The sequence below is a fragment of the Euleptes europaea genome, chromosome 16 (assembly GCF_029931775.1).
Source record: "Euleptes europaea isolate rEulEur1 chromosome 16, rEulEur1.hap1, whole genome shotgun sequence".
Lineage (NCBI taxonomy): Eukaryota > Metazoa > Chordata > Lepidosauria > Squamata > Sphaerodactylidae > Euleptes > Euleptes europaea.
This window is the reverse complement of record NC_079327.1, coordinates 47,793,682-47,821,357: the sequence shown is the minus strand read 5'-3', so window position 1 is coordinate 47,821,357 and position 27,676 is coordinate 47,793,682. Positions and strand designations below refer to the sequence as shown.

Below are 27,676 nucleotides of genomic sequence, written 5' to 3'. Positions count from 1 at the left end.
CTAGTTCTAGTATTTTTTTGAGCCTGTGGGCACCTTTTGAATCCTAACACAGGGTGATGGGCACGAGCAAAAAATGGCTGCTGTAGGAGGCGGTGTCAACCACAAAATGGCCACAATGAGAGGTGGAACCACATACATGCACAGAGGAGGACCAAATGCTGGGGAGAAGAGGGATTATTTTAAAAATACACTGGGGAAGAGGAGAGAATAAACTAACACTGTGGTGGCAGCTGCTGCAGAAATAAAGTTAGTTTAATCTGTACAGCCAATCAGATCTCCAGCAGCCAATCAGAAGCCTGCTGAGCAACAGCCCTATCTGGCCCCATCCACTTTCGAAGAACACTTGGCAGCCACCAAAAAGGTCTTGAAAGGCATCAAGGCATCCAAGGGCACCATATTTGGGACCCCTGGTCTAGTACAATTAACTATGGGTCATTTACTACAAAAACATTTGCAACTCTCAACTTTGCTTGAAATGCACAGTTCAGAAAAAGTGTGGGCTGGCAGTGTCAAGGAAATGTGCTCCTCACAATTCCTTGCTGCTTATTTTCTTGGTTCAGGCTTCTGGACTGATTGTTTTGTGATATCAAACTCTGGGCATTATGGAATGTAAGCTTGGTTTGCAGCTGTGGGAACATTTCACTTCCAAAGAGATAACACAGCTGCGAGGCATTTACAACTCCCTTCCTGAACTCCTCTCTAAACTGGAGGCCATTTGGTAACCAAGGCAATAAACTACTTCCAATTAGGCCATTATCTTGTCACAGAGTGGCCCCAGGTGATTTGTGTTCTGCAGGCATTTCTCACCTTGAGCCCCTCTGGTCCAGGTTTGGTCCAGGTTTGACATTTGATTAATTGACATGTTATGGACATCCGCAGAACCAGATTGGGCCTCTTGAACTCATCCCACTGAGGTTCTGAGGATATAGGTAACCCACTTGAGCCATAATGTGTGGTTGTCTGGACATGCGGGCAGCATGTTGGACTCCATCAACAACCCATTTGATTTCTTGACTATTTTCTAGGGTGGAGATATGCCAAACTGAACTCTTGGAATGCCTATTGAATACTGAGCTGATGTGCAACATCCCTTTTGGAAACTGGTATCATTTTTGTAACTTGCTAAGCCTTTTGCCAAATTTTGAATCAAGGAGAACCTTACTTGTGTAGCTAGTTATTTAAAAGCTTTCTTATTTTGCTTGCTTTTGCTTCACAAAACCTTTTTGCTTTCTGTAACGAGCACAGACTTTTGAAATAAATCTATAAAATATATTCTTGTGTGGTTTCTGACTTTAGTGGGCTTCAAGCTCTAAATCTAAGTGCCTTGTTATTTTGGGGTCCGCTAACCAAACTCACAACTTTTGTTTTAGTAGCTTCCCCCTGCTTGCAGGTCTCCTCTGCAGGGAGAGCGCTACTTGCTAATTTGGCACCAGCAGGCAGAGGCTGTCCTTACCCTCTGCCTGGGGCTGAACTGGTTGTTAAGGGCTGGTGGCAGGATTACCAGCTGGACTCAAGGGCTCCCTGTGATCAGTCTTTTGCTTAAATTACTTTGGCTAGCCACCTTCAACGAGTGACCAGGTACGGAGGCTCCTGTGCTCCTCAACAGGCACTTCTTTTAAAAGGTTGATCCAGGAAGGTCATGAAGATCCTGAAGTTTTCCATATAGATGTATAGGAAAGGTCAATGAACAGGACAACACACTCAAACACTGTAGATAGCATAGTGATATTACAAAGACTCAATTGGATTGGGCATTAACTCCTGTTAAAGGCTTCCTGTGTAATTTAGCACAGATTATTAAATTATTCCAAATAGATCTGCAGGCATATACATAATTTCCCCCAGTCCTTTTATATTAAAAAAAGTTCCACAAGTATCTGGGAAATCATTCACATGGAAATGGACTTAAGTTTCCATGATCCAAAGTATACAGATGACTATCTCAATATCAGTGACATCCCCAGTGTGATGAATCACGTCCCTGTTTATAGCCCAGTGGCCACAACCAAACTAACCTTCATGAATCAAGATGTTAAAATTAAAGCAGAGGTGTATGGTTTAACATCTTGACAAGTGAGCCTTGACTTTTTCTCACTGAACTATTTGTGGCATTTCGATTGTCCGTCTCTCTGAGATGAGTGGGAAATACACACACACTGTATCCAACATCTCCGTGAGATTTTTCCATTCCCTCATTAACTCACCTTTAAAGTGCTTTTCAGAATTCGCAGCTGGTGCAATTTTTCATTAACTACTGGATCACTGCATCTTTTAATAAATGATTTCTTGTACTCCATCTTGGTAGAAATTTGCCGGTCTCCTAAAGGGGACAAACTAGCTAGTTCCAAGGATCGGTACAAATCTTGCAGGGAATCTGCAGGTATTTCTTCTATTGTTTCAGCTGTAAAACATAGACAAAATTAACTACATAGATTACAAAAGGAAGTCTAAAACAGGGATTTTCAATCTGTGCTATCAGCTATGCCGAAGTGAAGAAAAATGCTTGCTTGAGTATACCCAAATACAAATGTAACAAAAATATTACAGAGAAAGCATTGCACTATATGAAAACAAATTAAATGTGTATTGATTTTTATGTGGGACCATCATCATACATGCATGTATTTTGCTATGTGTAGTGTAGTCTCTCTTATATATGTGTATATATACACAAGTTACATCATAGGTCAGTCAAGGTTAGTATAATCTACTCTGACTGGCAGCAGCTCTCTAGGGTCTCAGGTGGAACCCTTTTACATAATCTACTATCTAATCCCTTTAATCCCTGTCAAAGATAGGACATTTTGGAGGACTTTCATTCATAGGGTCGCCATGAGTCGGAAGCGACTTGACGGCACTTAACACACACACAATCCCTTTAAATGGAAATGTCAGAGTTTGAACCTGGGACCTTCCTGCATCCAAAACAGGTCTTCTACCACTGAGCCACAGCCTCTCTGCATATTAAAAATGAATTAGAGTCTCCAGATGGAAATAAAACAGTTGATCCAAAGTATGATTATATTGACTTGTACATATTATTTTGTTATGACGTGTGATCAAGGCAATAAATGGTAAATGAATTGGATGCACTGGCCCTCTTTGAAGGAGCTGTAAAGTCATAACCACAATGACACAAAATCATGGAGTTAAAGCAGTGTCGTCTGAGTTATTTGGCTCTTTGGAGAACATAGAGTTAACCTGCCTAATAATGAGAAATGACTGAATGATTCAGGAACTGGGATCATTTCAATTCCATACCCCAAAAAGATATGCTAATTAATACCTTAAACATGCCTACTGCTCTCTGAAATTTTGTGTGACATTTTAAGAGATATCTTACCATTTAGGAAAATGTTCAGACTTTGAAACACATGACATTTGGGTTGTGCAATTACAATTTCTTTAGCAAAATCTTCCTCTTGAGCCATTTTTGTGGATTTAGTTGAAAAGTGCTGATCACTAAGGGATGCAGGGAAAAAGACTGAAAATTGGCTCCAAACATTTAGTGGCATTATCCCTAAACCATTGGTCTAAAGGGTATTAGTGTTCTTTAATCTTTGCAGGAGACAGGGAAGAACGCAGCTCTAGCACCAAAGGCGCCAACAGCAGCAGCAGGCAGATTTTGCCTGTCCTCAAAATCTGTGTCTCATATCACTGAAACAGAGCCAGAGAACTGAATCTACTTCTAGATGCATAGCTGCACCCCTTCATTTACAGAATCCCATTTGGCTCCTAGATCTTGGGCATTTATGAATATGACAAGTGCCATTTTGAAGCTAAGCTTTCAATATATCCAATAAGCATCTGCAAAAAATTACCTGGTGTCAAAGGCTATCTAGTGGCGAATTGGTGTTACTGTTACCTTGAGAGGGGGTAAGCGATGGCGTGAGTCTGAGATGGGCAAAGGTATTATGTGATATGATTGCTCAGGGGGATTGAGTTTGAACTGAAGTGAAAGTGACAGAGGCAAGATTAACTGAGCAAACTATTTCCCTATCCCCAAACATCTTTCAAAGCAATCTATGGTATTCTCATATTTCCTAGATAGGTGTATTCAAAAAGATTGCAAGGGGAGATTAAATTAATAAGTCTGTTATTTACATTCTACTTTGTCCAGTTAGGTTAAATGGGGAAAAAATCATATTATAATGACTACTGTATTCCAGGTGCGCACAACTTTTACTCTCAGGGTCAACTTTTCATTGTTATTAACTGAAGAGAGACATGGTACTGTTAACTATGGCCATTTATGCATGGGAGGTTATGCCTTGGGTTTGCTGCTCTCCAGATGCACATTTTCCCCATCCAAATTCTCAAAACTCTGCATGGGGGCTTATTTTTGAGTTTTGAGAATTTGGATGGGGGAAATGTGCATCTAGAGAGCGGCAAACCCAAGGCAAAACCTCCCATGCATAAATGGCCTATGTAAAACCCAGAGAGGCCATAAATAGGATCAGACACACAAAAATCACACACTTTATGCTTTGCAGTTGTTCTTTAAGTTATTAGAAGAGTCACAGAAACAGCACACTGGAGAATAAACAGAGAGGTCCATGTTTTGATTGGATCCTATTTTCATCTGTGTTCTAATGTAAACACCTTTGTCTTAGAATGCTGGCTTTCCTTTGTAATAACTCCTTTGTAAAAACTCTGTCCCAGTTTTGGTTGTACCCTTGTGTTTTATATAGTTTTACATAGTTTTACATATGTTTTATATAGACTACATTATGTATGGATGTATGCCAACTGAATATAATTCTTCATGCATCTGAGGAAGTGGTCTCTCGCTCACAAAAGATTGACATAATAAATGTCTGCGGACAACAAATACAACATATTCCTCTTAAAAGACCATGGACCAGATACACACATAATTTCTGTGTAAACCCCTATTATTTATAAAATTTATAATCGTATATGTTATTTGTAGAGAGTTCTGTAATATTTGTCCTATTCCCCACAAATGTTCTTAAGGTGTTGCAAGTATTAGAGAACTCTACAAATAACATATACCCTAGTATAGAACTCACTCTCAACTATTATCTTAGTATTTGGGATGGCCAAGAGGTCAAGGTATCAAAACTGTCAAATGTATCTCACAATTTGTATAATCAAAAAAGGTGTATGGAAAGAAGCCTTCACACATTACTGTCAGTCCACATACATCCACTCTCTCTCAAGACTCACTTTATGAACAAAACCGTCCTTGAACCATCCAAGTGTCCACTTCCACATCATTCATGATTCACTGTCAGACTTGTTTTTTTCTCTATATATCTCTGCAACCACCTTCCTCTAGGTATTATTGATGGCTGGCCTTTGGGGGAGTATCTATGGGCTGCTTTAAACATCACATGATTTCTGCACTTACATGTGAAAATGGCATGGAGTCCACAAGATTATCTCATCAGTCTGACAGCTAATTGTATATGCGATTGCTATATATAATTATCAATATGTAGGTTTGTCACTATTTCCTGTAGCCCATGTCATTTGTGTGTTATTTATGGTACTTAGTACATAAGACTAAATAGTGTTTAGCGACAATAATACACAATATGGCAAACTATCTTGAGCTGCAATGGTGGCCAGTGGGCCATTTCATTTAAGTAAAGCAACAAATGTTGATTAATGCTGAGCTGGACAAATATTATACAACAAAGACTAAAGAGTGCCTATCTCCATACTTGTACCTGATGAAGGGAACTTTGACTCTTGATAGCTTACACCCAAAAATCTAGTTGGTCTCTTAAGGTGATACTGGACTCAAATCTAGCTCTTCTATGGCAGACCAACATGGCTACTTTCTGAAACCATCTCTATACAATTCTGCAGATCCTCCCCCCCCCTTTTAATGTGGAGAAGGCTTAATGTTCTTTGCACATATTGGGATATGGGTATTTCCTGGGGATCTTTACATAATCTTTCAAACCAAAACAACATATATTAAACCATGACAAAGGCAAGTTTTCTGCAGAAATGCTGCCAAGATTGGTGCTAAACTGTGTAGCCATCTGGCAATCATCTTGCTTTCTTTTCTTAAAGAGCCTTCAAAGATTATTAGAATAATCATTGAGTCCAATTTAAATTTAATGTTATTGTATGATTAACTGTGAAACAAAAGCTATTCTAGCATGTGCTGCCTTGAACCAACCCTCTTCCCCCACAGTGGTAGACGGATTATATTACTATATAAGCACCTGTCTGTCATTCAAGCTCTCAGGCACAGTTGGAAGCTTTCTGTCTGGAGGTACCATTGGGAATCACAATCCTTGTAAACACTGGAGTGTCACTCTGATATGCTGATACAAGCAAGTGGGGGGGGGATCTCTTTCCTTTGGACCCTTAAGATATTGATAATGTGTGAACAAAGAAAAGTCATGGCCAAAAATATTAAATTAGTGCCTGCTACATAGTTATTAGGAGCCCCGTGGCGCAGAGTGGTAAGCTGCAGTACTACAGTCAAAAGATCTGCTCACGACACGAGTCCGATCCCGATGGAAGTTGGGACTCAGGTTGTCTCAGCCTTCCATCCTTCTGAGGTCGGTCAAATGAGTACCCAGCTTGCTGGGTAGATGACTGGGGAAGGCAATGGCAAACCACCCTGTAAACCTAGTCTGCCTAGTAAACGTCGGGATGTGACATCACCCCATGGGTCAGTAATGACCCAGTGCTTGCACAGGGGACTAGCTTTACCTACAGAGATATTGAAGCTTCATAAGAGAATAGCTAAAGAGGGTGCTATATGAAGCTGTAGCAGGCCTCTGTCCAAAGCCAGATATTCCAAAGGTCAAAACAGTAGGTTGTACAAAGTTTGCCTGTGCCTTGGTGCTTTCTTCCAGCTCATTTGCACAAATACCTCTGCCAGTTTGGCTTGGATCATGCAAAATATTCTACCAGATGGAAGGGATTTCAATCAGCCAAGCACATCTTCCTTGTCTCTTCCTTGTCCTTTCCTGAAATGCTGGGGAACAGGGGATTCTCAGGAACAGCATGAAAGGGGAATCAAAAATATACAGCAGGAGGGAAGAACTGGCAACCCTCCCACCTTGCCCCTTCCATTTGCAGAAATCCTCTATGAGATCCAACCCAGTGCAATCCCATGCAGAGTTACTGGAATCTAACAACACCGAGATAAAGAGATTTATACCGGGGTAAGTGTGCACAGAATTGCACTGAATATCTACCAGTTTGTGAGGGATGACAGACCTCCCATGTCAATCATGATGTGATTAACCAGCACATGAACTACTTATATACTATATCCCCCAATTATAGTGGACCAGACAGCTTTATATTAAAGAATGGATAGAAATGTTATTCAGTTTTCACTGCTGGCGGGTTAAGACTTAGGCTTTAGGAAATGCAACTGTTATAATCCATTAGCTCTAGAAAATACTACAAGGTATCAGGCATTTTTACCAACCAAAATGCTTACAAGTAACATTACTTACAGTGCATTCCTAAGGAGAGTTACCTCAGTCCAAGCCCATTGAAATGAATGGGTTTAGACTGGAATAACTCTTCTTAGGAATGCACTGTAGTTGAAAAGAGTGTGTATTAAATCAGGCTGTTCTACAATATGGATGTACCTTGCATGTCTACCTTTGTTGAACCATTTTGAACTATTATAATAGGCAATATTCAATATTTTCAGCATTCATGAAGAAAATGAACATTCCTAGTAATAAATTTTAGCCATCAAGCTGTAAATTACAATATATTTAAGAGCAACTGTCTGTTTTCTACAAGATCTTATAAAGTACCTTGAGACTTTACAATGCAATTAATTAATTAGTTCAAGGTAATACAACACATTTTTGTAAGACAAAGAAGAGTTGGTTTTTATACCCCACTTTTTTCTTCCAAAAGGAGCCTCAAAGCACCTTACAATCACCATCCCCCCCAACAGGTGACTTGTGAGAAAGGTCCGGCTGAGAGAGTTGGGAGAGAACTGTGACTAGCTCAAGGTCACCCCGTAGGCTGCTTGTTGAGGAGTGGGGAATCTAATCTGGTTCTCCAGATTAGAGTCCACCACTCTTAACCACTATACCACAGCTCTTCTTTAAACTACATACATAAAGAGGTATTGATATGTGCTGATTTATACTACACAGGGCTTTGATCATGTCGAAAGAAAGAAACATCCAAACAAGCTCCTTACCTGGAGACCATAAGAGGTAGCTATTGACAAAAAATGCAAAGAAAGAGAAAAATAATATAAATAAAATCAACATAAAATTAGCAAAAAACTAATGAACTGCAAAATGATATGTGTGTAATGAGAAACATTATAAACCTATTCACTATCATGCTTTGGTACAAAATAGATCAGATTGTTAATATTTTAGTGTTATATAACAAACTAGGTACATTAGTCATAAGTACTCAAGTAAAATAAAAAATGGCCACTGCATTTTGACTGCAGATTAATTTTTTATACTTCTTTAGTTCAGATTCTAGGTAACACCACATCAATGTTAGATTCATGCAATGTTAGCAGGGAACTGTACTATGGTGGGTAGCTGAGTTTTGTTTTTCTCCTTTCTGTGTGATGGGGATGATCCTGTCCTTATGGAAACGTTTGCTACAAATAACATTGTACAATTGTTCCTTTATCACCCTATCTGCGTTGTGACATAATTGGTTACAATGACATGGCTGTGCAAAAGGTTAAATGACAAATGGTGGGAGAGGCTGGACTTAGCTACATTAGTCACAAGTCAAATGTGAGCAGCACTTGGGGAACAACAAAGTCTGCCAAGTTTTAAAGGACAGGTATTCGTGTTTTAATAGGGAACATACATTCCCAGAACACAACCCTCACTCAGCTCAGGAATTCCTCTTCACAGTTCACAAATGGCATTTACACTTTATCTTTACTGTGATGGCAAACACAGCAGATAAATTTCTTCAAGAAAGCTTCATATGAGGATAATAAATCTGCACCCCAAATCCATATATTTTGATACTTTAACAGCCCAAATACTGGAAGACGTTATTATACTCCTTGATAATTTTGAATGGGCAAGCATAAAATAGTTGTTTGAAAGTATCAAAATAAGTTCAGTTCCACTGTATAGCTTAGTGATTTGCAGAGCATTCCTTTTTTTAAGGGCGAAAACCCTTAGGAGGCCAGGAAGGCGCTATGCTGGGGTTGGGGCCCTCCATGCCGGCGTCCAGGCTACTTACGCCAGCATTAGTGGCACCAACGCCGCCGGGGAGGCCTGGACGCTGGTCTCCAGGCTCTGTCGTGGCAGTGCCACTCTGGAATGCCAGTGAGTCCTTCCGCCAGCATCCCACTGGAGTAAAGGCCCGCACCAGCGTACCAGGGGGCGTTCCAGCATCCCGGGAGGCTTTCCCAGGGCATTCCGGGGGGAATTATGTACATATGTGCAAACATGAGGGATACTTCTTCATATGAGCACAGTTACTGACAACCGACAGACTCATTTTAAAAGGCAAACCATTATGCTGTGCTTTAGATTAACTGCTTCCATAGAGGTTCTTGAAGTAATTTACTGATGCTGCATGTAAACACCTTTCTGTTGCTTTCCATAGTGGAATGGAAGTGACATGGCACTATGTATAAAAAGTAAGCTTGTGCCTGCAAAATTACTTTCCTTTCCCAGATCAGGTGGAAACAGCTGCATGTTCAGAATTATTAGAAGAATTCCTGGCTCATCCCAGGGGGGAAAAAAACTTTATAAAAAGTAGCGAAGTGGCAACAAAGAAACACTGGTCAATCTGCCTCTAATATTCTTAGGTAGTAAAAAACCAATACTTTAAAACCTCTTATTTCCTTTGTAAAAACTGTTATAATTAAGAAAATATTATTGTAATTTACTTATTTTATTTTAATACACAGAAGTATGACACAGAAGTATTAACCTGCCATTAATGTCACAGGATGCTAATCACTTCCTTTCCAATCATCACTGTAAAATAGAAATGGACATTCAATTATCCATTTCAAAGAGAAAAAAAGATTTTCTCTAAAATCTGAATGCGTGTTGGTGTCAAAACATTAGGTCCTTCTCTCCTTTGGCAAACTGTATCAAATAAGTGATCACTGAAAACCCAAAACTGTCAAGAGAGTTTACATTGCTGAATTCATTTCCAAAACATTTCATTTGTACCTAATTGCAAAATTTAATAACAAGCTATCAAGATTTCGGGTCATTCTAGGTAGGTTTTAGTGATAAATCTTTCAGATTGCAAAATCCTTTATACTCTATTGACTGTTACTGACTATGAAGCAGATACTTCACAAAAAACAAAAATCTGCCTCTGCCAAATACTAAACACCAGTAAACTGCATTATAAAGTGATTTCTTAGAATATAGGATTTTTTTTTTTTAAATGGTAATGTATATTTACTGGAAACAAAGGTCTATGAGCAAACAATATAATTCAGCCAAGATCAGCACATCTAAAATTCCTTCATTGTAACTGGATTTAGGCGTCCACTTCTCTACTGAAATCAATAGGACCCCAAACCATTTAATTTCAATGACCCTGTTTTTTTTACAAATATGCAAATAATCATTAATGAATTTTGATAAAATAATTACATTTCATTTGTGCTGAAGAAAACATAGCTGTAATCACAGTGAAATGTTTAGACAGACCTACAGCAGGCCCAATAATCTTAAATGAAAATGGCGTCCATTTTAACTACTTGTTAGCCTAAAGTATATAGGCTTTTATTTTTGTAAATAAAAATGAAAGTTTAGAATTTTTTTAAAAAATTACATTTATGCAGATGTTTCACATTATAAACTTGTGAAAAATATTTTGCTTTAATAAGAGAAATATATGCATTTGTATATAAATAATTATATATAATTTTATTGGTATTAACAGAATGCAATACCATACATTGACCTGACAGAAATAAAACATTTCAAAATACGTTTTAAAATAATCTCTCCATAGGATAGTATGAAATATCAGGAAATTAGCATTAACATTACAGTACACCCTTAGCTAAAAATAGAAAGAAAATCCACATCCAATCACAGAGATACAGGCAAATAATGATCCATAGGAGACCCAGTACATAATGATAGAATCTGAATCTACTTTGAAAGACATCCCAAGAAAATCTTGGCCTCAGAACCACCTCCTATGGACCGTGAGTGATTTACAGAGAATACTTTATGCCTGCGCTGCAAAGCAACATCACTCACATATAAATCCTAGAAAGTATGGAGAAACGGAAGTTTTCTATCTCCAAAGTCTGAAACATTCCAGCGTGATGCATCACTTCACTTTGATAATCAGCATCTGTGCACCAGCTGATAAATCATTATAAACCAGTTAACAAACTCTACTGAATTCCTAAGCATATTTAATTGAACATAAAGTTCAAACTACACACAACAGGAACAGACCCATTTGTTTAAACCCAGATCGGCCCTAATCAGGTACAAAGCAGGGGCTGGGGGGTCTAATTTTTAAAGCAAAAGGGGCAGTTGTGAAAGAAGAGCTGAACCCTCCATATGCTCAACTCTTATTTCCCCAGAGAGTCTCTCCAAGCACATTCCTCCTAGCTAAACTCCCTTTTGATGATAGAGCAGATTTTGGGGGGAGTAAACTGTTGGTGTGAGAGGAATTAGCAGCTGCATCTTCAGTCCCCTTTTGCTGTAAAATTTGGAACCTTGTGCCCCATTTTGCATGTGGTTTGGGCTGTGCCAGATTTAAATAAATACAATTTTGTGTAGTCAACAGGATATAGTTTTCCAAGTTAACATGGTTAGGCTGTAAGTCTCGCAATAATCTGTGCACACCTAGACGTGATAGAATACATTTAATTAAGTATTATACAGCAAGTTATTTTCCTTCACTAATGCAAAGTACACCAAGAATGCTATTAGCTTTTTCCCACTTGGTCTGGATGGAAGTTACCAAAGTCCATTTCAAAAAATAGGATTTTATAGTTACCGTATCTGATCCCTTTCCTTCCTTGAAGACTGCAGAACACACCTGAGTGTCATCATAGCATCATAGCCCTTCCCCTGCAATGACCCCCTTCTGTTTTTCCCAAGTTGGTGGCAGTTATTTTCTGCAACTGTATTCCATGTAGCCATGTATTGCGCCTAGTGCCTCTGTAGAAAGGATGCATTCTTCAAAATAAAAGCAATAAGTCTGGCAACAGCTTAGCCCTTTGTAAGACTCTCCTGGAGGCCCCTTACCCGGGCATTTGGTTGCCTATGTTTTAAAGTCAGTTCTTACTTATAAACATCAAAGTTATTCAAGAAGAATTGATTGGCTTTCTGAATGCAGGACATTAGAGGTTGCTTGCAAGAGGCTGAAGATGAGTCTCCGTCGTGCCAATTCTCTCCGATTTAAATTCTCTAATCAATAGTTTATCAATCTCTGAGTCCAAACGGTTCAGTGCCAAGAGAAGTGGATCCGAGTTGGCATGGGGAGGTTCTATCAACTCTCGCAGTGCTTTAGCCTAATATGATAAAGCAGTGATACAATATGGTAAAAGAACTGTGATGGGCCATTATTTGTATATCACATCAGTACTGCATTAGAAACATGATCATGCAATCTTGATAAACAGAGAAAGCATATATTGCAAGATTTTCATGTGGTGTTAGCTCTATAGTGCACTTTTTATCTGCATGCAATTTCTAGAAATAAAGGTCATTACTCTGTTCTTGAATGAGATTTCAGAAATTCCAATCTCTGGTGGAAGAAAAGTAATTAACAGCAATTATAGATTTTCAATTTGTTTAAAATCTACAATAGTTACAAAAATCAAATGATCAACATAACCATAGACATATATTTATTCATCAATGTAATTTACAATTAGGATCTCCTATTTAATATGCATTTCAAATTGCAACTGAGGAAATGGAAGCAACTGAGTTGAATTAAGTGTCCAGCTCTATCACTGTGAAATTTGTGGTTTTGTTTTCAAAAGCAAAACAAACACATACAACAATCTACTATGTCATCTACTCAGCTGTCGTAAGAAGTGATACTGAAATGGGAAATATGGTTTACATTTACTTCAGCTTGAAATTTATATGCTAAAAAATAATCCAAGGTGAGCGGCAAGCACGAATAAAGCTTGGGCTTTTATGTACATGTAAAAATCATAAGAAACAGTAACGTATATTCTCTGTGTGTGTGTGTATACATATTACATTAATATGTTTATTTTTAGATATTTTTAATTATGTTTTTCAGTCAAAATAGATTTTCACAGCAGCTTACAGGAATCAAACAGCAAATGTGACAATAAAAATTCAGTGCTCCTGGGAACATATATATACATGGCTGCAATATGTAATTTGCTTCATTAGTAGATTAATCCACTAAAGCTTTGGCTGACCAATTGGTGAGAGCCAATTTTAATCCTTGATCGTTTATTTTAATCAGTGTGTATGAAAGCCAAGGACAGTATTTCAAAACTGACTTATATTTTGGTTTTGTCATCTGAAAATGTACTTACATTTAATTCATTAATTAATCAATCAGTTAAAAGACACACACACACATATATATGATGGAAACCCAACACTATTGAGCCACAAGAAGCTCTTCAGACATTCCAGCGTGGATCTTGTGCAATTCAAGGACTGAATTCAAAGAATATGTAGCAAGTAAACTGATTATAAAATTAATAAATGTTCCTCTGTAGCCATACGAATTTAAGAGAGATATAATGCCTGTCAAATGACGCTGAGAAAGCCCATGAACAGGCCATGACAACAGCAGTTCGTCCCAAAATGAGATGCTGAGGCACAATCCTTTGAAGACTGAGATTCCAGTTACTTATCATGACTAACAACTTGCTACCCTTTGTGAATTTTTCAGATAATTTTTAAGAAGTCATCTAAATCACTATACCTTTTGGCACTACGTTCCATAAATTAATGATGCATATTTCATAGGTTTTTAACCTACCACCAGTCAGTGTGGTGTAGTGTTTAAGGGTATACACATGAAGCTGCTTTATACTGAATCAGACCCTTGGTCCATCAAAGTCAGTATTGTCTACTCAGACTGGCAGCGGCTCTCCAGGGTCTCAGGCAGAGGTCTTTCCCATCACCTACTTGCCTAGTCCCTTTAACTGGAGATGTCGGGGATTGAACCTGGGACCTTCTGCATGTCAAGCAGATGCTCTACCACTGAGCCACAGCCCCTCCCCTAGGACCTATAAGATCCAGGTTCAAATCCCCACTTGCTCCATGGATGCTCACTGGGTGACCTTGGGCCAGTCATACTTTTAGCATAACCTACCTCAAACAGTTGTTGTGAGGATAAAATACAGGAGAGGAGACGGGTATTGTTTCTCCAATTTCAGGTCTCTTTCTTGAATGAATGGCAGTGTGAATGTGTTCTCTTGACCTATTTATTTAGTTTAAAGTTGTTGCTAGCAATCTGAAGATATATTTATAGTTGGGTAACCTATTATGATCATATTTAGTTCAATGTTGTTGCTATCTGAAAATTTTGCAATCTTTTTGTATGTCATGATGTTCAGCAGAAATAGAACCTCTCCAGTCAGGGGAAGTATACCTGAGTTAAAAGTTTTGTTCTGATTTGTGTTTTCCTGGTTAAGTATATGTCTCTGTACCATTTAGAATGCTCATTTGGAGCAGGAGTGGATGGCATTTCAAAAGCCCGGCCAGCTTTTTAATGTCAGTCACGAAGAAAACTAAGAATAAAAACGCATTTTGCGTAGAAAAGAAACAAAAATTGGCAAGGACAAAAATTCTAACATTTTCTAAGCAGGGTTTTTTGCTAACCCTTAAGGTACCATGGATTAATAAAAGTCTTGCCACAGTTCTTGTGTGATATGAATTTTAGGAAAATTATCTATCCTTAAGTATCTTTTAACCTGCTTATTTTGCATTATAGTTTAAGTATAGAATATAAGTTATGCATTTTATTTACTTTTGGTGTGTATTACTGCGCAGTAATATGATTTCAGTAATATGATTTTAGTAATATGTTTAGTAATATGTTTAGCATGACTTCAGTAATATGTCTACTCCATTTGCTTCATTTTGCATATATGTAGGGCTGTCAATTCGGTTCGGTCCGAACTGAAACTCAACCGAATTTCCCCTGATTCGGTGATTTTCAGTTCGGACGGATCCGAACTCAAATCTGGGGGGCAACAGGGGGGCCGAATTCAGCGAGTTCGGGAGTTCGCGAATAAATTCGGCCAATTCGCCCCCCCCTTCAGGGGAGCCCGCTGAAAGGCGCGGGCTGCCCTTTAAACTGATCTGCGCCTCCCAGCTGGGAGGCTCAGATCAGTTTAAAGGGCAGCCCGCCTCCCTTCAGCGGGCTCCCCTGAAGGGAGGCGGGCTGTCATTCAAACTCATCTGTGCCTCCCGGCCGGGAGGCACAGATGAGTTTAAATGACAGCCCCCCCCTTCACGGGAGCCCGCTGAAGGGAGGCGGGCTGTCATTCAAACTCATTTGTGGCTCCCGGCCTGGAGGCACAGATGAGTTTAAATGACAGCCCCCCCCCTTCACGGGAGCCCGCTGAAGGGAGGCGGGCTGTCATTCAAACTCATCTGTGCCTCCCGGCCGGGAGGCACAGATGAGTTTAAATGACAGCCCGCCCCCCTTCACGGGAGCCCGCTGAAGGGAGGCGGGCTGCCCTTTAAACTCATCTGTGCCTCCCGGCCGGGAGGCGCGGATGAGTTTAAAGGGCAGCCCGCCCCCCTTCAGCGGAGCCCGCTGAAGGGGGGCGGGCTGCCCTTTAAACTCATCTGCGCCTCCCAGCTGGGAGGCTCAGATCAGTTTAAAGGGCCCCCGCGCGCCTTCAGGGAATCCCTGAAGGCGCGCTTCGGCCGAATTTTCCCCCGAACTCCGGATCCCCCCGAATTACCGGGGATCCGAAGCGGGGGAGTTCGGACTTCGGCACGTACCGACCCCACAAGGGTCAAATTCGGCCGAATCCGAACTGTACCGAATTTTTTTTTTTGACAGCCCTACATATATGTATAGAGAAGTAGGTATTTGGGAAAGTAAAAATTGTAGGAGTGGCTTTTTGCCTGAGAGTGCAGCTCAGAAGTCAAAAAGTGCTATTTTTTAATAGGAACTTGGTGAAAGGTTTTTGAATTGTCTAGAAATAAGCAGATACAAATCAGCTAGGAGTGCATCAGGGCACTCGAACCCCTCTCATTTTTGTTTTCCCTCCAGGATTTTATGTTTGTGTTACAGTACAGCCATATGGGCTTTCTAGACCCTGACTGTCTCATGAATCTCCCTCTCTCACCTGGAAATTGCTGCTCTTATTAGAGGCAAACTTTTCCTTAGGTTGACTTCTATTGTAACTCTGGATTGTCAAAAGAAAAAAAATATTAAGTTCTGGTTCCAATTTGGTAAAAATTGAAATTTGTATAGCATGGGCCTTAAAGCAATTCCCATGGAAGTTTTTGTTTATGTGTCTGATCCAAACCTATTTTAACTTTGTGAGCATGGCTCTCTGTACATGTACAGAGACATGTGCTCTATTTTGCTCTCGCCTTCAGTTTTCCCTGTGGGAGCTCTATATATTTCTTTGCCATCTGGATGGGTTTTTTACATGTGGACAGCGAACCTTTAATTATGTTCCTGCCAATCTATCAGCAGTACAATGTTGTCTTAGCCGATTTTATCAATTAAGAATCAGCTTATCTAGTTGCATAAGTATGGCTTTTGTTTATTATTTCCTTGCATGATCTGCTGTTTTCTACAATGTATACCTGCTTTATTTCAGCAAGGCAAACAGCTAATTTTCTCTGCCCCAAAGGTCCTATACCTAACCCGGGATCATCTTCCATATGCATATAAATTGCTTTCGTAATATAAAAAGGAAAAAGGTGAGATGTAGTGATTCTTGTGGGTATTTTGTGTGTCAGCAGGGCAGGCCCTTGGCACTAAGACATTGCTTACAACAGTCTTCTGCACCTTACCTCTTCAAGGATCCCGGTCAAAGTCCACTTTCAATACTGGTCACATAGTATGACCTCCTCACTTCAGTGTAGCAACCTTAAAGGGATTAGCTTCTGTTAATCCATTCATTCTAAGGTACCAGACAGCCAAATGTTTGCTCTAAGGATGCTGACTTCAAGATGGAATGTGTCATTGTCTTTCTTTCCTTTTGATCTCATTAATCATTGATCTTGGTATGCCTTGTTTTAGTTCCATTGTGTAATCACTGACTGACCTTTGCTATCCATTGTAATATTGCTTAATAAAAACCTTGGATGCTCTGAGGGAAGGCAGAGTATTCTCCAAGGATTTAAGATACAGAATTGTCTGTCTCTTCCCTTCAGTTTTTCTACCCTAACCTGGATAGCCCAGTCTAGTCTGATCTCATCAGATCTCAGAAGTTAAGCAGGGTCGACCCTGGCAAATATTTGGATGGGAGTCATGACACAGAGGCAGGCAATGGCAAACCACCTCTGAACGTCTCTTGCCTTGAAAACCCCACCAGGGGTTGCCATAAGTCAGATATGACTTGACAGTTAAATAAACAACACCAGTCTCTTTAATTGTAACTGCTTAATAAGGAAGTTTCATGGTCCTGACTCCCACAAATTAAATACAGATTAATAAAACACTGAAGACAATGGATTATCATTGATTTGAAACATAGCAGAGGTCATGTCTGCTTTGTTTTTAAATACGTCATAACTGTTCTCAAAATTAAATTTTATGGTCTGTCATATGCAGAGAGATATACCACCAATGCACAGTTCACAAGGAGGCTTATAATTTTCTAAGTATCAACTAGAAGGTTCAGAATATACTATACAGAGAATCTAAAACCATATACAGCTTATTCAAGAACAGAGAAAGAATGGGTACCTTCAACTAGGAGGCAAAAAGGGATACATTACAGGGATATTTTACTATTAACACATACTTGTAAACCGTGTATGAAAATACTGACTTTCCCTAATATATGTATATCTTTTGAAATAAGGTCACCATACATTGGAAGTGACTTGATGGCACTTAACACACACACACACAGATAGGCACAGGACCCAGAAAGCCTCTGGTTGAAAAGATGTCATTCTTCTAAACATTAAAATTTACTTTAGATAAACATAATTATTATATGAGACCCTCTGAAATTCAGAAGAATAACATGCTTTGCATGAAAAATAAGCTGCTAGGCCAAGCTTTCTTGACTCCAGGATACAACACTTGAAAGAATATGCTTCCAGGGGCGGCGGGGGGGGGGGGGGAACCACACTCTTCATTTACTTATTGTAAGACATGTGGAAATCAGTAATTGAAAACAACAGAGTCACTCATAATGAAAGCATCACGGAGGCCCCTGCACAGAATTTCTTGTTGAAGGCATGAGTAAAAAGTCTTTTCTGTTGTTCTCCCTTTGTAACAAGTTATGAGATCATTTTTATGGCTTATTGTTATATATATTGTGTTTTTAATATTGTTACCTGCCCTGGTCTTGGCCAGGGAGGGTGGGTTAGAAATCCAATAAACAAACAAATAAAATCACAAACAAAAGAAACCAGAAATGTATGCCAAAATATATTTTCTACTCTAAAATCTATGTTCAGAGTTCACATATATTAGGGGTGGTTGGGTTCAGATAACCTTGTGATCACCAGTGTGGATATGTCACTGATTTATCGATGATCAGCTTGACTGATTGTTAGGGTAGCCAGGTCCCTCTTTGCCACCGGCGGGAGGTTTTTGGGGCGGAGCCTGAGAAGGGTAGGGTTTGGGGAAGGGAGGGACTTCATTGCCACAGAGCCCAATTCCCCAAGCGTCCATCTCCTCCAGGTGAATGGATCCCTACCAGCTGGAGATCAGCTGTAATAGCAGGAGATCTCCAGCTAGTACCTGGAAGTTGGCAACTCTACTGATTGTAGAACCATTCACCAGAGTTTTCTGGGGGTGCTGTTGGTGGCTCCACAACAGCAGTTACACACTCTCAGCTTTCAGGCATGCATGTTGTCTCTTACATACCAATGTCACCACTACACATACATAATTATTTTCTCTGGAACCATGTATAGATTCGTCTTCAGAAACGAATTAGTTCTAAAGTAGATTCTTCCTTTTGTTGTTCTCATTAATGAGTTCTGGGTATGGCCAGCCACTGTGGTTTTACTGTTTCAACTTAGCTGTTTTGCAAGGCAGCTCACCTCAGTGGTTTCACTTACCCATAAAACCAGAAATGGATTTGGAAGAACAATAAAATGGATTTAATAGGGACTCTGCAAATAGAATGAGCCTGGGTCCTTCATCTGAATAGATTTCCTTACAGATGGACCGGGAAGCCAAAATACCCCTGGAAAGATCCCACCCACCCATCCAGCCAAAACCCCTTCTCCCTTGGTTGGAGGAAGAGGACAGGACACCAACCCTTCAACAGCTAGGTAATATCACTCAGTTAGCCTTTTCTCTCAATTTTGTACTATTCCTTTCTACAAATAATATTAATGAACTTCACTAACAAAATCTACTGCAGTTCTATGCATGCTTACTTGAGAACAATTCCCAAGAAAAACATGGGAATAAGACTAATGTGGTTTCTACAAGGAGAATGAGGATGCAACTTTCTTAATGGGTAGGGTTGCTAGGTCTCCCCTTTCCTCTGGCGGGAGGCTTTTGGGGCAGAGCTCAAAGGGTTGCCTCGTGATGAGCCTTATACCACTCAAATTCTTAGTGAGTGGTAAAGGGCCGCTTGCGATGTGGCACTTCTGGTTGTAAATGCATTGCAAGGGACCTTTTGTGGTAAAAAGGCCCCTTGCAATGTGTTTACAACCAGAAGTGCCACATCACAAGTGATCCTCTACCACTCAAACCAGAAGTGACGTGCTGCGGTGTTGCCCGCCGACCCTCAGCTGTTCGGCGGGCAGAGGGGTGAATTGCCAGGGGTTTGCCTGCCACCACCGGGCACCTGGCAACCCTATTCATGGGAGGAAACTCACTGAATAAAAGGGGACTTGCACTGTAGTAGACCAGCTTTGGGGGTGATCTGGAAGGCCAAATCACCCCAGAAAAAACCCTAAATCCAATCCCAGACCTTGGGGTCTGAGAGCAGTCTTAAACTGGTGTACTCAGAAATAAATTTCATTTCGCCAAAACATCAACCATATTTAACAGATTCTTCCTAGGGCATACAAATCAAGTGATCTATAGCTTCAAACTCTATTTTATCTATCATGTTCTGTGATCAAGTTGATCACTTAGATTTATATCAATCAAATAATGCACAACACTATGTAGTTCCCAGGTAAAATGAAGACTCAGAATAAAAATTAATATAATGATGTTGCTGTAATAAGTATAATTTATACATAAATCAGAATATTACTATTTTTGGTATACCCATTAAAGCACAGAAAACCAAACAGATTTTGTATTTTAAGAAACACCTTCCAATGCTTAAATGCCATAATAAGTATAAATTTTAATATATTCAATTACAACATGAGTTATATATCTCAGAGTTTGTTCTAAATCTCTCTACAAGAGCCGCTTCACAATTATGTAGTGCAGCAGATATACTGATATTTACCACAGTTAGTATATAAAGTGTAAAAGGGACATGCAAATTTCCAAACATTAAATAGACATGAATCAGGAATCTGTAGTCAACTGTAAATATCTCAGGTACCTCTACAATAAATGTGCATCTTCAATTGTGATGCTTTTTCTGTTACAAACACTCATGCACCTGTACTGCTATATATTACTATATCTAATAGCAAAGGGTTTGTCCCTGTGTTGATAGCTAAACCTGCACAATGGAACCAGCCAACAGTTCTATTCAGGATTTTGAAAAAAATTGTTTAAATGTGCTCACTGTGCTTTTCCTGTGCCTTTAACATCATGTTGACAACCAGAAAATTAAATAGATTAAAAAAATTTCCCATCCTTTAACTTTCTTGGCCATAGCAACAAGTTCATGTTTTAGCTACTATCCTTAGTACTTAATATATTTATAGTTTAAGTGGACTGTAACAAGTTCCTTTACTAGGTTCACAGTATGAATAAATGGTAAGGTATTAACGAAGAGTATTACATTACTTATTTATTGATGTTTTAAAGTGGCACCTATCTATACTTCTTAGTTTGCAAGACCTGAGCAAGGCTGTTAATGATAGCATGTTTTGGACGACATTAATTCATAGGGTCGCCATATGTTGGAAGCGACGTGACGGCAGTTAACCCACACACACATCTATACTTCAATCTGACGGCAGTTAACACACACACACACACACACATCTATACTTCAATCTGTTTACTACCCTAGGGCTAGCCAAGCAACCCACACAACTGCTTAGGGCAAAAATATTTAGGGGTTAATTAAGCAGCATTTCTGTGGAGTGCAAGAGCCCCTTTTGTTCTGATCAGAGATTTGAATCGAAGTATTATAGTCAGAACAAGTACAATACATGACCAAAAGCCACAAGGAAGGTTTTCTTAAATTTGGTCATCATCATTAGAATACTATTTAAATTCACTGAGAAATATTACATGTTGTCACGAAATATCTGCTTTCTGGACGAACCAGGAACTACACATGAAGCTGCCTTTTACTGAATCAGACCCTTGGTCCAAAGTCAGTATTGTCTACTCAGACCAGTAGCGTCTCTCCAGGGTCTCAGGCAGAGGCCTTTCACATCACCTGCTTGCCTAGTCCCTATTAACTGGAAAGGCTGGGAACTGAAACTGGGACCTTCTGCATGCCAAGCAGATGCTCTACCACTGAGCCACTGACCCCACCAGAATCTGCGGGCCTTGGCACCAGCCCCACTTCAGGGTATGCTGATGCAGGGCCTGGACCAGCGACAAGATCATTAGACAACCTACAGCTATACTGCTGATGTGCAAAAGCATTTATCACAAAAGCAAGTAATTCCCAGTTGTGAGGGAATAGTGACCAAGACATAAGCACAATAGTAGTGGGCAAAAAAGATTAAATGGGAAACAAAGAAACTAGAACAAAATTTGAAATAATAAATTTGCATAATAACTATACTGCAAAAGAAACTGTTCTGAAATTTTTTAAAGTTAAAATTAGTGCTCTGGTTAGACCTCACCTAGACTACTGTGTTCAGTTTTGGGCACTGCAATTTAAGAAGGATGTAGACAAACTGGAGCATGTCCAGAGGAGGGCAACAAAGATGGTGAGGGGTCTGGAGACCAAGTCCTATGAGGAAAGGTTGAAGGAGCTGGGTATGTTTAGCCTGAAGAGGAGAAGACTGAGAGGGGATATAATAACCATCGTCAAGTACTTGAAGGGCTGTCATATGGAGGATGGTGCCAAGTTGTTTTCTGTTGCCCTAGAAAATCGGACCAGAACCAACGGGTTGAAATTAAATCAAAAGAGTTTCTGTCTAGACATTAGGAAGAATTTTCTAACAGTTAGAGCAGTTCCTCAGTGGAACAGACTTCCTCGAGAGGTGGTAAGTGCTCCTTCCCTGGAGGTTTTTAAGCAGAGGCTAGATGGCCATCAGTTAGCAATGCTGATTCTATGACCTTGGACAGTTCATGGGAGGGAGGGAGGGCATCTTGTCCATCTTCTTGGCATGGAGTAGGGGTCACTGGGGGTGTGGGGGGGAGGTAGTTGTGAATTTCCTGCATTGAGCAGGGGGTTTGACTAGAGGATCCTGGTGGTCCCTTCCAACTCTATGATTCTATGAAAATGTATACAAAGTTAATGTTTATGTCAAAAGCTATTAAATAAATTATTTTCATTACATAATAATATTTAACATATATGTAATACTCTCAAGAGTTCGAACCATTCATATGCATTATTTTATTACACTTTACAAACACACCCTGTAAAGAATTTAAGTGTTAGTATCCTCGTAATGCAGACAGGAGATTTGCTGAAAGTTCCCTACTAATTTTATGGCAGAGTTGAGATTGGAACCAGGGACTTCCTGATTCGTAGCTCCGTCTCTCAGGCACTACTTAATACTAGGACCCAATACACAGGCAATTAAAAAAACGCGAATAGCTGTATACTCAAATAAAACAATCTCCCATTTCTTCATGCAAGCTATTTCTACGTATTTTCAAAATCAGAATATAATTAGTACTTACTTTCATCTTCGTGGTTTTCTGATGCTATTTCCCTGCCTTCTTCTTCTTCCTCCTCCTCCTCCTCCTCTTGCTCTTTCTGTGGCACTTCTTCTTGATGACTGGAGGCACTGACTGAAAAGGTCTGGCAGCAGTGGTTAAACCCACTATCCCGAGGCAAAGTATAACTGCGGGGCTTACCCCCGTTCCCGTTTAGTACTTGCATTCTCTCACCCTCTACTAAAGGAAAAGGGCCATAGTGATCCTGCAGGTGGCACTTTTGAGTTGGAAGAGTTGACTGCCGCCTGTGTTCTGGAGAGACAAGAGCCATGTCAGAGAAAACAGAATCTTCAAGGGGCAGGGTCTGAAGGTAGTGCAGCCCTGAGCTTGTCAGCGGTGTTTCTATTAAATCCTGCCAAGAACGTCTCTGGCTGGCTGTTTTGCGGACAGGGGAGTCAGTAGTACTCCCTACTGTTTCCTGTCGGAACTCTTCATGTGACGACTGTGACTGTGATGTTTCGGTGGATGACAGCCGGCTGTGCTTTGGTTCTACAAAAGGACTTGCGCAGCTCATCTGAAATATGAATATAAATTCTTGTTTTGTAATAATAACATATACATATATTTTCACAATTTATAGAATTGATTTCTTTTCACTTTTAAAAACACATATTGCCCAGGTTCTAATGCATTACATGAGCTTTCCAGACCAAAAGAATGAAACCCATCTACAAAATCTTCAATGACAACATACCATAAAGATTTGCCTTAAAACTGCTTAACAAGCAAGCCTCCAGCTCCAAACTATGGAGTCTGCTATAGGCAAAGAATCCTACAAAGGTAAGGTCTGCTATGACAGAGTTGCCTACTTAAACTCAGATGTTGGGAGCACAATAGGTGTGGATTTCTCAGGGGATATCAGAGCACAATCTGGCTTTGTCACATTGTATTGCCCATCAGCCTTTATCTTAGGCACAAATAAATGTATTTAAATAAATGATCTTCAGTTTTCCTGCCACTTTGTCATGCAGTCCCACTTGAAAAGATATTCTGTCTAGCTATAGAAAGCCAACATGGTGTAGTGGTTAAGAGCACTCTAATCTGGAGAACTGAGTTTGATTCCCCACTCCTCCACATGAAGCCTGCTGGGTGACCCTGGGCCAGTCACAGTTCTCTCAGAACTCTCTCAGCCCATGCGGAGGCAGGCAATGGCAAACCACCTCCGAACATCTCTTGCCCTGAAAACCCTATGGGGTTGCCATAAATCAGCTGTGACTTGACAGCACTTTCTACCACTATCTAGCTATATTCTGAATTGCAAATTTAAAATAATACACAAATAGTGTGTTCCACTTTAGTATGCAGATGTTCTTGGGGCCGATGTCATAATACATTTGTGTGCAATTAAGATACCACAGGACCTTTTCACTATCTCAGTTTTGTCGAATATGTTGTGGTAGGAATGTGATTTCACATAGAAAATAATGATTTAGGGAACTAGAACAAGGTTTGGAAAAGGCCAGCTATGCAAGTAATCCTATTCAGATTCTTTGAGATACTACGTATAAAATGCCAATAGGTCACAGACTGCCCAACAGATTAGCAACTACCACTATGGCTACTATACTATTTTCTACAGCGTCCCTAATGAGTTCCAAAGCAGCAGCATCCTGTGTTAATAATTAATTACTGAATAAAAACATAACTTGAAATAACCAACACGAACTTTGTGAGCAGAATGGATGATGATGCAATAATTTCTGTCCTGTAACAACTCACAGATTAAGTATGCCCTGCATACTTTCCTCCAGGAAGCCCATAAGGTCACAGCCAACTTATAGTGACCACTAGTGGAGTTTTCAAGGCAAGTTATTAAGCAGAGGTGGTTTGCCATTGCCTTCCTCTGCAGAGTCTTCCGTGGACTTCCCCCTTCCAAGTACCGACCCAGCTTAGCTTCCAAGATATGATGAGATATCTTATACCATATATAAACTTTATTATACCATTCCACATCCCATATGGACCATAATACCCTGCTGTTATAACATATGTCTTTATTGACCTCAATATAGATATTGTCAAAGCCTTCCTATTTATATTTCCCCTGAAATAGTTAAGAAATAATTGACCTGAACCTGAACTTCTCTTGCATCTACTTTATACCATAATTACTCCTGTAGAGAGCCAGTGTGATGTAGTGGTTAAGAGTGTCACACTAGAATCTTAAGAGACCAAGGTTCAAACCCCCACTTGCACCATGGAAGCTCACTGGGTGACCTTGGGCCAGTCACACTCTCTCAGCCTATGAGACCAAGCAAAAGGCACTGGTTTGAGAAATTTAGAGAATACAGTTTGTCCAGAACCAATGCAAACACGACTCTTCCAATATCAAGCATCTACAGAGGATTATTTGGGCATAGTCCACCAAAAAGTGCTCCATGCAAACTCCACTGAAACGCATTGAGGCCATTCAGCCTCCACTTCTAAAAGAACTTAAGCTGGAGAGCTATGAGTTAATGCCAGCAAACAACTACAGATACCTTACCGAAGGAGGTCGTGGATATGTGTCATATGGTGGAGGTGGGCTGTCTTGTTTGGGTGTTGATGGTGTTTCTGCTTCTTCTTTATCACTCTCACTCCAGTAATCTAAACAACACATGGATGCCAGATTTTTTTCCCAAAAAACAAACACCACTACTAGATCATATGCATATAGAAGAAACATGCAAAAAAGTGCCAATACTTCCAAATACCTATATGGAATCATTTTCTAAACAAATACAAAGTATCAGAATACAAAGTATCAGTTTATCATGGAACCCAAATTCTTTAAATTCCATTGAAATCAATGAGTCTTGAACATCCTTAAGTTTTGTTGGACAGTTCTCTTAGATATTATTGGTGATCATTCAAAACACTACGGAATATGATAAATCTATCCATGAAAACAGTGGAAATCACAGTTTTCTACAAAATTGTTGTAAAAGTTATTTACAACAACCAAACAAAGGGATAAGTGGAAAGTCTGTATTATTACGAATACGAAGTCTTTATTGGCATTAGTTATACAAACAATAGCATCTATATAAACATAAAACACTAAAACAGGTTTGAGCATTGGTCGTTACTTGCTTCACAGCCCTAAAAATGCCTCATGAATTGCACAAGCTTTCACTCACTTTAATTGCCCTAAGTCTGTATTATTATTAATTTTAAGTACCCATCAACATGCTGAATTCTATGCATTGCCAGAGGACAGTGTTAGTGGAACTGGTTTTTCCATGCCCCCCTTCTCACAGCTGCCACCTACGAATCTTGAAAAGGCGATGCTAAGGAGACCTCTGTGGCTGTCAAGCCAGATAACATGGATGTTTACACTGAGAAGGGGAAAGTGAGTGCTGCTGTTAACAGAAGGGATGCAACCCTACATAAGAAAGTAAAAAAAAATTGCTATGTGAAAGAAGGGCTAGTGAAAAAGTGAGGTTTCCATACTCAGCACTGTACTACATAGGAAATGTACCAGAACAAAGAAATCCTTGATGAAGTCTCATGATTATCTGTGTTACAAAAAGTAGGAAAACCTGTTCCTCATACTTGTTACAATATTAGTGCACAAGGTACAGGAATAAAGGAAGTAACAACAAAACTATTCCTGAATCATGATAAATTATCTTCATAATTACAGTAAAAACTTTGTTATCCAGCACGCATGGGGAATGAGGATTACTGGATACTCAAGTATATGGCTCTGCCCCACGTTCTACTCAGAAAAATCCACAGCAACCAAACCCCACCTCTTTGGGAGTGTCATGGCGACAGCCACACCTGGTGGGACCCTTCCCCACTCTCATCAGCCCCATCCTATGCAGCAGGCAGACAAGCAGGCCAGGTAGCTGAGACCCCTCCAGAAGAACTGTCTCTCAACAGCTCAAAGGAGGCTGGAGTGGCGAAGGTGGAGGCATCTGGGGATCGTGTCACCTGGTAGCACAGGCCAAAGACATCAAGAATGGGAGTGGGGCACATGTATGCCAAAAAATGCAGGGGTCTGGTTGAGGAGGAGGACCTTGTCATATGGGTGATTAGACTAGATGACCCTGGTGGTCCCTTCCAACTCTATGATTATATGATTCTATGAATTAATTGTATGATCTGGTTAATCAAGCTCCAGGTAACAACGTTTTTACTGTACTTAGTTTCAGCATAAATTTGCAGCATTCTTTAAATCCAGCTTTTATTAGAAGTTTATTCTTGGCAGCTCCTGGTTCTATGGTTTATTAGAACAGAAAACTTTTCATTCTCTTTCTGTACTACATTTTTTGTACATAAGGTTGGGAGAAATTATTGTTTTCTTCTGAAGTGTTGGAACCAAAGTCAGCCAGGAGATGGAGTGCCTAGCTCTTGCTTCAGATGAGTAAATCTCAAAGTTGCTTCATACTGTGCTTTACACATGTGCCATGATTACATCTACTTAGGAGCTACTGTACCATTGGGTTGTGACTGAAAGACATTCTCCACGAGATCCATATTTAGGATCTGTATGGTATATTACCCAGGAAAGCAAAAAATGTGTGGTATGACTGATATCGCCCTATTATTGCATCTTCCATTTGACAGCAATTGCCAT

General features: G+C 39.8%; 1 protein-coding gene across 6 annotated transcripts in view; it reads right to left on the bottom strand.

The window, feature by feature from the left end:
* The window catches only part of CNKSR2 (connector enhancer of kinase suppressor of Ras 2), a 227,681-nt gene that overhangs the window by 2,355 nt on the left and 197,650 nt on the right, over window positions 1–27,676 (bottom strand). For 5 of the 6 annotated variants that reach the window (XM_056861670.1, XM_056861672.1, XM_056861671.1 and 2 more), the window contains 3 exons: window positions 25,598–25,698; window positions 23,077–23,626; window positions 2,205–2,401 (listed from right to left, as the gene is read on the bottom strand). In XM_056861670.1, the coding sequence (XP_056717648.1) occupies window positions 2,205–2,401; window positions 23,077–23,626; window positions 25,598–25,698 (848 nt within the window). Of the gene's footprint in view, window positions 1–2,204; window positions 2,402–12,013; window positions 12,467–23,076; window positions 23,627–25,597; window positions 25,699–27,676 lie in introns of those variants that run through there. The other variant, XM_056861675.1, reaches the window with a different exon arrangement.